The 16,430-nt window shown below is 45.1% G+C and overlaps 1 protein-coding gene across 1 annotated transcript in view; it reads right to left on the reverse strand.

The window, feature by feature from the left end:
• The window catches only part of EFHC1 (EF-hand domain containing 1), a 57,547-nt gene that overhangs the window by 15,689 nt on the left and 25,428 nt on the right, over window positions 1-16,430 (reverse strand). The window contains exons 2-8 of the mRNA XM_073586407.1: window positions 3,117-3,338; window positions 2,768-3,055; window positions 2,512-2,661; window positions 1,329-1,521; window positions 945-1,165; window positions 729-869; window positions 421-634 (exon numbers count right to left, since the gene is read on the reverse strand). Of these exons, the coding sequence (XP_073442508.1) occupies window positions 421-634; window positions 729-869; window positions 945-1,165; window positions 1,329-1,521; window positions 2,512-2,661; window positions 2,768-3,055; window positions 3,117-3,338 (1,429 nt within the window). The remainder of the gene's footprint in view (window positions 1-420; window positions 635-728; window positions 870-944; window positions 1,166-1,328; window positions 1,522-2,511; window positions 2,662-2,767; window positions 3,056-3,116; window positions 3,339-16,430) is intronic.

Genomic DNA, 16,430 nt, shown 5'->3' on the forward strand with positions numbered 1-16,430 from the left:
TAGATAAAAGAGGACATAGACATGTTTGGTGTCTGTGAACTCGTAATGACCTGGAGAATCATAATGGCAGGTCAGTTTTAGCATCTAGTGAACCTAGCAAAAAAGCCAAACAAAAAACAAGTGTGGGATTGCACTTTTTTTTGCAATTTCACCGCACTTGGAATTTTTTTCCCGTTTTCGAGTACACGACGTGGTAAAACCAATGGTGTCATTTAAAAGTACAAATCGTCCCGCAAAAAATAAGCCCTCACATGGCCATATAAACGGAAAATAAAAAAGTTATGGTTCTGGAAAGCAGGGGAGGGAAAAATGAAAAACCAAAAATACCCCTGGTCATTAAGGGGTTAAACCAGTTGAATATACAACGCCACGTAGTGGCAGCCTCTGATTAGTGAAGGTCTCGGGGTCAGACCACCTCACCTTCAATGACGGCGCCAATGGTGAAGTCGGTGGGGCCGTAGTAGATGGGGTCGTTCATGGAGGAGCCCGGTTTGGGAATTCTGCTCTTTTCTAAGAATTTCCCTCCGATGATTCCCGAGTTGCGGATCTGGGGCTCAAAAATACTGACGGTGTCGTCGGAGAGGAAGTAGGACAGGATGAAGCGTCGCCCGCTGTGTTCAGGATTCATCGAGTCCTAGGGAGGCACAAACCGGGGGGGTAGAGGGGCATTAGGTGGGTGGTCCGGGTCGCCCGTCACCCCATGGAAAGTACAGGATGCGGCATCGTACCAGAGTGGCGGCGTATCTCAGGACGTTGTGGTCGTTCTCCAGCATCTTAATCACGTCCTTCTTGGGCGGTTTGGGCACCAGAGTGAGACAGTTCTGGAGAGAGTCTTCCAGCAGACCATAGCCATTGTAAGGGGGGATCACCTGGGGAGATAGAGACAAGTCATTACTTGTATCCCCCCTCACGACACCGTCTTGGGGGTCTCGCCATAAGTCTACCTGTTTTGCTTCTTCCTCCCACGGCTTCTTCACATCGACAGGTGCCATGTCTGGGATTCCCAGGTTCTGCTGGTAGAAGTCTCGGGTGTAGGCGTCGCAGTCGTACAAGAAGAACTTCCGCCCCATGATGGTGACGTGATGGCCCACCATGAAATCCCGGGGGGTATACCACTCCGTCACCTCCGTGTCCGAGATTTCCAGGACACATTTTGGGAAAGTATCTGTGGGGAATAAAAAGGATGAAACATGAAAGGCAAAAATCCATGCCGGATGTTTGTGCAGCGCCCCGGAACTTTGCCAACTCTTCCGGGAGTCCAGGACGTCTCCAGACCTCCTAGAAGCTTCCGGTGTGAGTGAGAACTTAGCACCCAGATGGGCTCTCACCTCTGAGATCCTTCACAGATTTCGGAAGGTGCTGTCGCTTCATTAAAACGGGGAAGGGATCCCTCCCGTCGTTTCTTTTGTGGACCTCCCGGACCTCCACGGTGTCATCCATGAGATAATAGTGTATGATGACCGGCCGCGTCTCTCCAAACATGCTGCCAGAGTCGTCCCACAGAGAGAAAAAGCGGAGGACCTGGGAAGGAAGCATTGTACGGAGATAAACGTATCACAGCTGATGGGTTGTTACAATTGCATCCAGTCAGCAGGGGTTGTTGAAAGCTTAAAAAAATTGCAAAAATGGTCCTACGGTGGTGAAAAAATGCAAAAAAACCCCCCACAAAAACATATTCACTGCTCCGCACTGCTGCTGGTGTCCCCACCGGACTCCTGGCTTTCTTATGCGGTGGACGGCTCTACATCGGAGGGCGGCTGAGCCTTTTCCGTAACCCCCAGAGACATTAATGGGAGTTGAAATTATTTCCCTTTTCCACAATATAAAAAAAATAAAAATGAAACAAAAAAAAATAAAAAATAAAATTCTATATAGATTTTTTATTTTCAAAACATTTTGTTTCGTCTGTTTCACAGAAGTCCGATCTACGAACATACATCATTATTTAACAACAAGATAATAAAAAACTTTACGAGTCTTAAAAGAAAAAAATAAATAACATTATAAATATATATATATATATTATATTTTTTTTTTTTTTTTTTTTTTAAATTGTGGTCGGGTTCCCAGAAGTCCGAACTATGAAAATCATTATTTTACGACGGAATAATAAAAAAAAAATTACAAGTCTTAGAAAATGTTGACGCAAACCAAAAACTTTTACAGAACTCAATAAATGATGGAATTTGTGTATTTTTACCCCATTTTTTCAATGCATTACATGGTAAAATGGATGGTGTAATTCAAATCCTCAATTCGTCCCGAAAAAAACAAGACCTCACTCGGCTATGTTGATGTAGAAAAAAAAAAAGTTATGAATCTTGGAAGAAGGGGAGGAAAAAAAACAGGCCAAAAAAATCTGGCCATGGTGGGAGGGGTCTGCAATAAGCTCCTGAGCTCCCCCTAGTGGTGGCTACAGGCAGTGATGGCTTATAAGTTCAGGACCGTGTTGGTCACTTTTAGGTTTACACTGAATTTAAGGACTGTTCCTGTATTTATGAGGACTGATACCTTGCGGTCCATAGTTAGGAATTGCTTTAGTTTATCGAACTCCGACGGCGTGGTGAAGGTGCGATCCGGATCCCTGCGGAGCTCTGTGTAGGGATCAGTAGGGATTTGCTCTGGTGGGTTGAGATCGATGCCCTCGCTCTCTAGGAAGTCCTGTGTAAGAAGACAACGCTTTACAGAACCGGATACATATGGAAAAAGTTACAGAGACACTTTGTGCGCCTCGTTTCCCAGCGTTTCGCCTCTTGTCGCTCCTCACCTGTGTGAAGGTGTCGCAGCTGATGAGGCGCAGAGTCCGGCCGTACAGGGTGAGGTTGATGCCCACGTTGAGATCCTTCCAGTGGTAGTGATCCCCGTGATCGTTTTTCGGGTGTCTCTGTCGCTTCATTAGTGTGCCCTGAGGTATTCCGGAGTTCTCCACCGGGGGCTCCACCACGGAGATGGTGTCGTCCTCCAGGTAGTAGTAGACACTCACTCTCCGCACCCGGGACACTTCGTCTTGGGAGATTGGCACCGCTTCTCTGAAGTAACCCTCAAATCGCAGAACCTAAAGGAACGCAGGTGTCAGTGACAGGGACGCCGGGCGGATTTATCTCATCCTGATTTACCTTCTTGTCGAACGCCACATACACCGGGGTGAAGCTGGACGGCGGCGCCTGCGTCACTCGCCCATAGGTCAGGGTGGGTCTCTTGTTGGCAAGCTCATCTAGTTCCGCCTGTGACAGCTGGTTCACTGTGACCGGCACCCTACCGATCCCTACAGTGGGAAGCACGGGGCGACTGTAGCCATTACGGTACGTCAGCGTCTGAGAGCGGTGGAATAGGGATTTCTGGTAAAGGAAAAGAACAAGGAGTATGATGTTATATACGGCACACTGGGCGATACTGTGTATATACTGTGCATAGCGCTATATATAGTGCGGTATTACATACAGTACACTGGGTGCAGTATTATATATGGCACGCTGGGCTATACTGTGTACATACTGTGTATAGCGCTATATATAGTGCGGTATTACATACAGTACACTGGGTGCAGTATTATACACAGTATCGCCCAGTGTGCCATATATAATACTGCACCCAGTGTACTGTATGTAATACTGCACTATATATAGCGCTATACACAGTATATACACAGTATCGCCCAGTGTGCCATATATATACTGTGTATAGCGCTATATATAGTACAGTATTACATACAGTACACTGGGTGCAGTATTATATATGGCACGCTGGGCGATACTGTGTATATACTGTGTATAGCGCTATATATAGTGCAGTATTACATACAGTACACTGGGTGCAGTATTATATATGGCACACTGGGCGATACTGTGTATATACTGTGTATAGCGCTATATATAGTGCGGTATTACATACAGTACACTGGGTGCAGTATTATATATGGCACGCTGGGCTATACTGTGTACATACTGTGTATAGTGCTATATATATAGTGCGGTATTACATACAGTACACTGGGTGCAGTATTATACACAGTATCGCCCAGTGTGCCATATATAATACTGCACCCAGTGTACTGTATGTAATACTGCACTATATATAGCGCTATACACAGTATATACACAGTATCGCCCAGTGTGCCATATATATACTGTGTATAGCGCTATATATAGTGCAGTATTACATACAGTACACTGGGTGCAGTATTATATATGGCACGCTGGGCGATACTGTGTATATACTGTGTATAGCGCTATATATAGTGCAGTATTACATACAGTACACTGGGTGCAGTATTATATATGGCACACTGGGCGATACTGTGTATATACTGTGTATAGCGCTATATATAGTGCGGTATTACATACAGTACACTGGGTGCAGTATTATATATGGCACGCTGGGCTATACTGTGTACATACTGTGTATAGTGCTATATATAGTGCGGTATTACATACAGTACACTGGGTGCAGTATTATATATGGCACACTGGGCGATACTGTGTATATACTGTGTATAGCGCTATATATAGTGCAGTATTACATACAGTACACTGGGTGCAGTGTTATATATGGCACGCTGGGCTATACTGTGTACATACTGTGTATAGCGCTATATATATAGTGCGGTATTACATACAGTACACTGGGTGCAGTATTATATATGGCACGCTGGGCTATACTGTGTACATACTGTGTATAGCGCTATATATAGTGCGGTATTACATACAGTACACTGGGTGCAGTATTATATATGGCACGCTGGGCTATACTGTGTACATACTGTGTATAGTGCTATATATATAGTGCGGTATTACATACAGTACACTGGGTGCAGTATTATACACAGTATCGCCCAGTGTGCCATATATAATACTGCACCCAGTGTACTGTATGTAATACTGCACTATATATAGCGCTATACACAGTATATACACAGTATCGCCCAGTGTGCCATATATATACTGTGTATAGCGCTATATATAGTGCAGTATTACATACAGTACACTGGGTGCAGTATTATATATGGCACGCTGGGCGATACTGTGTATATACTGTGTATAGCGCTATATATAGTGCAGTATTACATACAGTACACTGGGTGCAGTATTATATATGGCACACTGGGCGATACTGTGTATATACTGTGTATAGCGCAATATATAGTGCGGTATTACATACAGTACACTGGGTGCAGTATTATATATGGCACGCTGGGCTATACTGTGTACATACTGTGTATAGTGCTATATATAGTGCGGTATTACATACAGTACACTGGGTGCAGTATTATATATGGCACACTGGGCGATACTGTGTATATACTGTGTATAGCGCTATATATAGTGCAGTATTACATACAGTACACTGGGTGCAGTGTTATATATGGCACGCTGGGCTATACTGTGTACATACTGTGTATAGCGCTATATATAGTGCGGTATTACATACAGTACACTGGGTGCAGTATTATATATGGCACGCTGGGCTTTACTGTGTACATACTGTGTATAGCGCTATAGTGCGGTATTACATTCAGTACACTGGGTGCAGTATTATATATGGCACACTGGGCGATACTGTGTACATACTGTGTATAGCGCTATATATCGTGCGGTATTACATACAGTACACTGGGTGCAGTATTATATATGGCACGCTGGGCTATACTGTGTACATACTGTGTATAGCGCTATATATAGTGCGGTATTACATACAGTACACTGGGTGCGGTATTATATATGGCAAGCTGGGCTATACTGTGTGTATACTGTGCATAGCGCTATATGTAGTGCGGTATTCCCAACAGTACACTGGATGCGGTATTATATATGGCACACTGGTTAATACTGTGTACATACTGTGTATAGCGCTATATATAGTGCGGTGTTACATACAGTACACTGGGTGCAGTATTATATATGGCACGCTGGACTATACTGTGTACATACTGTGTATAGCGCTATATATAGTGCGGTATTACATACAGTACACTGGGTGCGGTATTATATATGGCACGCTGGGCTATACTGTGTAGATACTGTGTATAGCGCTATATATAGTGCGGTATTACATACAGTACACTGGGTGCGATATTATATATGGCACGCTGGGCTATACTGTGTACATACTGTGTATAGCGCTATATATAGTGCGGTATTACATACATATTACATACAGTACACTGGGTGCGGTATTATATATAGCATGCTGGGCTATACTGTGTACATACTGTGTATAGCGCTATATATAGTGTGGTATTACATACATATTACATACAGTACACTGGGTGCGATATTATATACGGCACACTGGGCTATACTGTGTAGATACTGTGTATAGCGCTATATATAGTGTGGTATTACATACATTACACTGGATGCGGTATTATATATGGCACGCTGGGCTATACTGTGTATATACTGTGTATAGCGCTATATATAGTGCGGTATTACATACATATTACATACAGTACACTGGGTGCGGTATTATATATAGCATGCTGAGCTATACTTTGTACATACTGTGTATAGCGCTATATACAGTGCGGTATTACATACAGTACACTGGGTGCAGTATTATATATGGCACACTGGTCTATACTGTGTACATACTGTGTATAGCGCTATATATAGTGCGGTGTTACATACAGTACACTGGGTGCGGTATTATATATGGCACGCTGGGCTATACTGTGTACATACTGTGTATAGTGTTATATATAGTGCAGTATTACATACAGTACACTGGATGTGGCATTATATATGGCAAGCTGGGCTATACTGTGTACATACTGTGTATAGCGCTATATATAGTGCGGTATTACATACAGTACACTGGGTGCGGTATTATATATGGCACGCTGGGCTATACTGTGTAGATACTGTGTATAGCGCTATATAAAGTGCGGTATTACATACAGTACACGGTGCGGTATTATATATGGCACACTGGTTAATACTGTGTACATACTGTGTATAGCGCTATATATAGTGCGGTGTTACATACAGTACACTGGGTGCGGTATTATATATGGCACGCTGGACTATACTGTGTACATACTGTGTATAGCGCTATATATAGTGCGGTATTACATACAGTACACTGGGTGCAGTATTATATATGGCATGCTGGGCTATACTGTGTACATACTGTGTATAGCACTATATATAGTGTGGTATTACATACAGTACACTGGATGCAGTATTATATATGGCACGCTGGGCTATACTGTGTACATACTGTGTATAGTGTTATATATAGTGCAGTATTACATACAGTACACTGGATGTGGCATTATATATGGCAAGCTGGGCTATACTGTGTACATACTGTGTATAGCGCTATATATATAGTGCGGTATTACATACAGTACACTGGGTGCGGTATTATATATGGCACGCTGGGCTATACTGTGTAGATACTGTGTATAGCGCTATATAAAGTGCGGTATTACATACAGTACACGGTGCGGTATTATATATGGCACACTGGTTAATACTGTGTACATACTGTGTATAGCGCTATATATAGTGCGGTGTTACATACAGTACACTGGGTGCGGTATTATATATGGCACGCTGGACTATACTGTGTACATACTGTGTATAGCGCTATATATAGTGCGGTATTACATACAGTACACTGGGTGCAGTATTATATATGGCACGCTGGGCTATACTGTGTACATACTGTGTATAGCGCTATATATATAGTGCGGTATTACATACAGTACACTGGGTGCGGTATTATATATGGCACGCTGGGCTATACTGTGTAGATACTGTGTATAGCGCTATATAAAGTGCGGTATTACATACAGTACACGGTGCGGTATTATATATGGCACACTGGTTAATACTGTGTACATACTGTGTATAGCGCTATATATAGTGCGGTGTTACATACAGTACACTGGGTGCGGTATTATATATGGCACGCTGGACTATACTGTGTACATACTGTGTATAGCGCTATATATAGTGTGGTATTACATACAGTACACTGGATGCAGTATTATATATGGCACGCTGGGCTATACTGGGTATAGCGCTATACAGTATATAGTGTGGTATTACATACAGTACACTGGATGTGGTATTAAATATGGCACGCTGGGCTATACTGTGTACATACTGTGCATAGCGCTATATATAGTGCGGCATTACATACAGTACACCGGGTGCGGTATTATATATAGCACGCTGGGCTATACTGTGCTGTGTATATATTGTGTATAGCGCTATATATAGTGCAGTATTACATACAGTACACTGGATGCGGTATTATATATGGCACGCTGGGCTATACTGTGTACATACTGTGTATAGCGCTATATATAGTGCGGTATTACATACAGTACACTGGGTGCAGTATTATATATGGCACACTGGGCGATACTGTGTATATACTGTGTATAGCGCTATCTATAGTGCAGTATTACATACAGTACACTGGGTGCAGTATTATATATGGCACGCTGGGCTATACTGTGTACATACTGTGTATAGCGCTATATATAGTGCGGTATTACATACAGTACACTGGGTGCAGTATTATATATGGCACGCTGGGCTTTACTGTGTACATACTGTGTATAGCGCTATATATAGTGCGGTATTACATACAGTACACTGGGTGCAGTATTATATATGGCACACTGGGCGATACTGTGTACATACTGTGTATAGTGCTATATATCGTGCGGTATTACATACAGTACACTGGGTGCAGTATTATATATGGCACGCTGGGCTATACTGTGTACATACTGTGTATAGCGCTATATATAGTGCGGTATTACATACAGTACACTGGGTGCGGTATTATATATGGCAAGCTGGGCTATACTGTGTGTATACTGTGCATAGCGCTATATGTAGTGCGGTATTCCCAACAGTACACTGGATGCGGTATTATATATGGCACACTGGTTAATACTGTGTACATACTGTGTATAGCGCTATATATAGTGCGGTGTTACATACAGTACACTGGGTGCGGTATTATATATGGCACGCTGGACTATACTGTGTACATACTGTGTATAGCGCTATATATAGTGCGGTATTACATACAGTACACTGGGTGCGGTATTATATATGGCACGCTGGGCTATACTGTGTAGATACTGTGTATAGCGCTATATATAGTGCGGTATTACATACAGTACACTGGGTGCGATATTATATATGGCACGCTGGGCTATACTGTGTACATACTGTGTATAGCGCTATATATAGTGCGGTATTACATACATATTACATACAGTACACTGGGTGCGGTATTATATATAGCATGCTGGGCTATACTGTGTACATACTGTGTATAGCGCTATATAGTGCGTGTCATGATTTGCAGTCTTGCCCTGTCCTGTATTTTGTATAATATGTCATTTAACTTTCCTCTGGTTCATTTGCTGTAAATTAACCATGTCTCCTTCCCCCAATACTTGCAATGTCTTGTGATGTACCTGGACCATAATCTAATTTAGGCTTGTGTCAACAGCTAGTGGAACTTTGGCTATTGTTTTCCTAAGCAGAAGATAACCTACAATACACATCCTGTAGACTAAGTGGAGCCCTTACATTTCTAGAATCTTCTGATGGACCAAACCATTGAATAGTAGGTGTGACCCCTACCCCCCTTCAGATGGACTGATCCCAGGAGCCCTGACAATACATTCTTGCTTTAAGATCAGATGTGAGTTGGATGCTAAAAGAGTAGGACGAGGCTGTCTGAGGAAGCTTCGGCCTCTGTGTGATCGTGGTGGATTTCTGGGACTCTTAAAGGACTATGGTTTTGTGATCTGGCACAAGGATTGTCGGGAAGTGCCCCCGAATCAGTTTCCTGTGGACTTATTTTGGGACTCTGCAAATTACCTTCGTGTTGTTCCTGTTTTTTGGTCAATAAATCTGTTGGATTATTCCCAGGCCTGTTGTCCCTCCTTGCTCTGGAGAATACTCCCGTCACAAACTGGTGGCAGCAGTGGGATCAGAGCAGAAGGAATGGAGGACAACGGCCCATCAACATCTGGAACCAGCACCGCAGAGTACAAGAACTGGACTGCGGTGAACCTACAAACAAAGGCCCGTGAACTGGGAGTCAGCTACAAGGGACTCTCCAAGGAGCAGCTGATTGAGGCTTTGGAAGCAGTTCACCTGCAAGATGATGCTGAGGAAGGATCCTCACAGCAAAGAGAGGAAAGGCGGCAGTCGGAGGTAAATACCCAAAAAAGTCAGTGGGTTGTGTGGTACGAGGAGGAGATGGCCTTGCTGGGAGAAGAGGCTACCATAGAAGATAAGAGGGAGGTCATGCGCACAGCCAAGGAGAGGCAGCGCAGGATGGAGGAGAGGGCAATGCTGGAGAGGGAGATCACTTTGGAGGCAGCGAGAAGCTCCAGACAGACTGTACCCACAGCATCCCCCATGAGGGAACTCCCCAGAGTGTCCCGCAAAGACTTCAAGCCGTTTAATGAGGCTTCCGGTGACATTGAGGGCTTCTTCCTGGACTTTGAGCATCAGTGTCGATTAATGGAAGTCCCGGAAAGGGAGCGCGTCCGACATCTTGTGGGGCTCTTAGAGGGTGGAGCTGCCGCAGCCTATAGAGCTATGGACCCTCGGTTGAACTGTGAGTATGCGGAGATTAAACAGACTATTCTAGAACATTATGCTGTAACCCCAGACACTTACAGGACTCAGTTCGTACTTTAGCCTGTGATGAGGAAGTGTCCTTCAAGATGTATGCTCACAAACTCAAACATATATGTCATCGCTGGCTGGAGGCAGAGGAGGCAATAACCTGGGAAACGTTCCTGCAGGTCATCCTAAAAGAGCAGTTTTATTTTAAGTGCCCCGCTGAGATCCGGGAATGGGTGCGTGAAAGGAGACCAGCAACAGTGGAGGAAGCTGCAGCTCTAGCTGATGAGGCTCTCACCATCAAGCCTCAGTGGAAAAAATTACTACTCAGGGAGAAAAACACTACCAGCCCCCCAACGCTGGCGGCCCCTGGTCCTTCTGCCTCCAATATTCACCATCCCACTAGACCATCAACTCATGGTGACCTTCGTGTGACTGTGCCTCGCATTACTCCTGCTCCACCTTTGGGACTACGACGTGGAGGAAGAATCCCAGAGCGCAGATGCTATGGATGTGGGCAGCCCGGGCATATGCAATTCCAATGTCCAGGTGTACGGAGGCAGAACACCTACAGACCGCCTTTGCCTGTTCATTATCTACAGACCCCCTCACCTGGAGAAGAGATGGATTCAGTGCCTGATGACTTGCCAAGTGACTCTGATATCCTGGCTTCCCTACCAGGAGTCTATGGGGTGCGAGCCCCAGCCACCTGTTCCTCTGATCTTCAGCACAAACATCTACAGGAGGTCGTGCTGGATGGTCAAAAAGTTGTTGGCTTCCGTGACACTGGGGCTTTTCTCACCATAGCCGATCCCCGAGTAATTCAACCAGAAGCAATTCAAAAGGGACCAGGAATTGCCATTGAATTGGCTGGAGGTACCCAGAGATATATTCCAAGAGCGAGTGTGACCCTGGATTATGGCTTTGGGGCCAAACAATGCATGGTCGGTGTGATGAGCGGCCTCCCTGCAGACGTTCTTCTAGGAAATGATGTGGGGAATCTTCATTGCCACTTTGTCGGTGCGGTAACCCGAAGTCAAGCCAAGAGAGCAGCAAATGTGGACGTGTACAACCCATCCATGGAAATGAGGCCACCAGAACTGCCGTCACAGCCGGTGAGTGATTCTTCTTGTGGGGATAATATGAATGTTACCTGGGATAAAGTTCAGTTTAGACAAGAAGTGGAGACTGACCCCACCCTAGCTAGTTTTAGAGCTCGAGCTGAAATAGGGCAGCTAGGGGAGAATGGAGAAAGAATTATCAGAGAAAATGGACTTCTGTATCGGGTTACCAATGCCGACTCCCTAGATAAGCCCTGGACTTATAGCAAACAGCTGATTGTTCCTCAGAAATACAGAATTCCCCTATTACACCTTGCTCATGATATTCCTACTGCTGGCCATCAAGGCAAAACCCGCACCGAGAGGCGATTGACTCAATCTTTCTATTGGCCTGGGATTTCCCAAGCAGTGGCGCATTTCTGCCGAACTTGCGACATATGTCAGCGTAGAGGGCGACCCGGAGATCACCCAAAGGCACCCCTGCAACCGCTCCCTATAATAGAAGAACCCTTTCAAAGAGTAGCTGTTGATATCATTGGACCTCTGGCTAAACCAAGTAAATCTGGAAAGCAGTACATTCTCACTGTTGTGGACTATGCCACCCGATATCCAGAAGCGGTGGCCTTGTCAAGTATTTCTGCAGCCAAGGTGGCCGAGGCCCTGGTTACCATTTTCACCAGAGTAGGATTTCCCAGTGAGATCTTGTCGGACCAAGGCTCCCAGTTCATGTCAGAGCTGGTCCAGTGTCTGTGGCGCACCTGTGGAGTACGAGCGATCCGCACAACCCCGTATCATCCCCAAACAAATGGACTTTGTGAACGATTTAATGGCACTCTGAAGAATATGCTGAGGGCCTTCACTGACAGAGATTCAAACTGGGAGAAGTACCTACCCCATCTCTTGTTTGCCTATCGGGAAGTTCCCCAGGAGTCCACTGGGTTCTCCCCCTTTGAACTACTCTTTGGAAGAAAGGTCCGAGGACCCTTAACCCTGCTCAAGGAATACTGGGAGGGGCAAGTTGAAGATACAGGGGCCCCTGTTGTCCCTTATGTCCTAAAGCTGCGAGAAACCCTGGCCCAACTTGCTAGTTTTGCCCAGAGTCATGTGCGGATGGCTCAAACCAGACAGAAGACATGGTATGACCGTAAAGCACGCTACCGGGAGTTTGTAGAAGGACAACAGGTCTTAATGATTGTTCCCCATCGGCAGAATAAACTGCAGACAACATGGGAGGGTCCCTTCCGGGTTCTCAGAAAACTGAATGACACCAATTACCTTCTTGCTTTAGATGATCAGGGGCTAAGACAAAAGACTGTCCATGTGAATATGATTAAGGAGTACCATGACCGGACCCTTCCAATGATAGCAAGCTGTCGGCTAGCTTCAGAGGACGGTCAAGAGGATGAGGACTCCCTACCTGATCTTGTGGAAGCAGCGAGAGCCCCATCCACTGTGGAACAGGTTCCTCTGGGAGATCACCTGGATTCCTTACAGAAAAACCAGATGCTGGGAGTGCTTCAACAGAGACGTGCTGCTTTCTCATCCCAACCAGGTCGAACCACCGTCACCCAACATCATGTGGACACTCAGGGCATCCGTCCCATACAACAGGCTCCTTACCGGGTACCTGAATCAGTTCGAAACACCATGCAGCACGAACTGGAGGAGATGCTACAGCTTGGGGTAATCCAGGCCTCCCATAGCCCTTGGGCCTCTCCTGTGGTGTTAGTACCCAAGAAGGATGGGAGTACTCGATTTTGTGTGGACTATCGACGACTAAACGACCATACCGTCAGTGATCCTTACCCAATGCCTCGTATTGACGAACTTCTAGACCGACTGGCTGGATCCCGATATGTCACTATCTTTGATCTCAGTAAGGGATACTGGCAAATCCCTCTGAGGGAGGAGGGGAGAGAACGGTCCGCTTTTATAACCCCCTTTGGTCTGTATGAATTCCTAAATATGCCCTTTGGAATGAAGAATGCCCCGGCCACCTTCCAGAGAATGGTGGACCAGATCCTCCGGGGATGTGGTGACTTTGCTTGTGCCTACTTGGATGATATCGCTATCTTCAGCCAGACGTGGGAGGAACATCTGAACCAAGTAGCCGTTATTCTTGACCTGCTTCTTGCAGCAGGCCTAACCATTCGACCAGATAAATGCCAATTGGGGATGGGTGAAGTCCAGTACCTAGGGCATAGAGTAGGAGGAGGGAAGCTCCGTCCCGAACCTGCCAAAATCCAGGCTATTAGAGACTGGCCTGTACCCCAAACTAAGAAACAAGTTATGGCTTTTTTGGGCACTGCCAGTTATTACCGAAAATTTGTTTCTCATTTCAGCACTGTGGCCAAGCCTCTTACCGACCTGACCAAGAAAACGATGCCCCGGCTGGTGATCTGGACTCCAGCCTGTGATGAGGCTTTTAACCAGCTGAAGGACGCTCTGGTCTGTGACCCTGTTCTGGCTGCTCCAGACTACAAGAGGAGATTCATTGTGCAGACGGACGCCTCTGCTTATGGACTGGGAGCTGTCCTCAGCCAGGTGAATGCAGCTGGGGACGAGCACCCCATTGCCTACCTCAGCCGGAAACTGCTGGACCGAGAAGTGGCCTATGCAACTGTTGAAAAAGAATGTCTGGCTGTAGTGTGGGCCCTTAGGAAACTAAGGCCGTATCTGTATGGACGAGAATTCACTGTGGTTACTGATCACAATCCCCTCACCTGGCTGAACAGAGTCGCTGGGGACAATGGACGCTTACTACGATGGAGCCTGGCACTGCAGCCCTATAACTTTACCATACAGTATAGAAGAGGCAGCCAACACCAAAATGCAGATGGACTGTCCAGGCAAGAGGAGCCCTGAGTCCTGTCAGCCATGCCTGTGTGTACTTAACCAGTGACCTGTAGAGGTCCCTAGTACGTACACAAATTGGGAGGGGAAGGGATTGTCATGATTTGCAGTCTTGCCCTGTCCTGTATTTTGTATAATATGTCATTTAACTTTCCTCTGGTTCATTTGCTGTAAATTAACCATGTCTCCTTCCCCCAATACTTGCAATGTCTTGTGATGTACCTGGACCATAATCTAATTTAGGCTTGTGTCAACAGCTAGTGGAACTTTGGCTATTGTTTTCCTAAGCAGAAGATAACCTACAATACACATCCTGTAGACTAAGTGGAGCCCTTACATTTCTAGAATCTTCTGATGGACCAAACCATTGAATAGTAGGTGTGACCCCTACCCCCCTTCAGATGGACTGATCCCAGGAGCCCTGACAATACATTCTTGCTTTAAGATCAGATGTGAGTTGGATGCTAAAAGAGTAGGACGAGGCTGTCTGAGGAAGCTTCGGCCTCTGTGTGATCGTGGTGGATTTCTGGGACTCTTAAAGGACTATGGTTTTGTGATCTGGCACAAGGATTGTCGGGAAGTGCCCCCGAATCAGTTTCCTGTGGACTTATTTTGGGACTCTGCAAATTACCTTCGTGTTGTTCCTGTTTTTTGGTCAATAAATCTGTTGGATTATTCCCAGGCCTGTTGTCCCTCCTTGCTCTGGAGAATACTCCCGTCACAGTGCGGTATTACATACATATTACATACAGTACACTGGGTGCGATATTATATACGGCACACTGGGCTATACTGTGTAGATACTGTGTATAGCGCTATATATAGTGTGGTATTACATACATTACACTGGATGCGGTATTATATATGGCACGCTGGGCTATACTGTGTACATACTGTGTATAGCGCTATATATAGTGCGGTATTACATACATATTACATACAGTACACTGGGTGCGGTATTATATATAGCATGCTGAGCTATACTTTGTACATACTGTGTATAGCGCTATATACAGTGCGGTATTACATACAGTACACTGGGTGCAGTATTATATATGGCACACTGGTTTATACTGTGTACATACTGTGTATAGCGCTATATATAGTGCGGTGTTACATACAGTACACTGGGTGCGGTATTATATATAGCACGCTGGGCTATACTGTGTACATACTGTGTATAGCGTTATATATAGTGCAGTATTACATACAGTACACTGGATGTGGCATTATATATGGCAAGCTGGGCTATACTGTGTACATACTGTGTATAGCGCTACATATAGTGCGGTATTACATACAGTATACTGGGTGCGGTATTATATATGGCACGCTGGGCTATACTGTGTAGATACTGTGTATAGCGCTATATAAAGTGCGGTATTACATACAGTACACGGTGCGGTATTATATATGGCACACTGGTTAATACTGTGTACATACTGTGTATAGCGCTATATATAGTGCGGTGTTACATACAGTACACTGGGTGCGGTATTATATATGGCACGCTGGACTATACTGTGTACATACTGTGTATAGCGCTATATATAGTGCGGTATTACATACAGTACACTGGGTGCAGTATTATATATGGCACGCTGGGCTATACTGTGTACATACTGTGTATAGCACTATATATAGTGTGGTATTACATACAGTACACTGGATGCAGTATTATATATGGCACGCTGGGCTATACTGGGTATAGCGCTATACAGTATATAGTGTGGTATTACATACAGTACACTGGATGTGGTATTAAATATGGCACGCTGGGCTATACTGTGTACATACTGTGCATAGCGCTATATATAGTGTGGTATTACATACAGTACACTGGGTGCGGTATTATATATAGCACGCTGGGCTATACTGTGTACATACTGTGTATAGCGCTATA

This window comes from Dendrobates tinctorius, unplaced genomic scaffold (genome assembly GCF_039654945.1).
Source record: "Dendrobates tinctorius isolate UK_male_01 unplaced genomic scaffold, ASM3965494v1 ptg000093l, whole genome shotgun sequence".
Classification (NCBI taxonomy): Eukaryota; Metazoa; Chordata; class Amphibia; order Anura; family Dendrobatidae; genus Dendrobates; species Dendrobates tinctorius.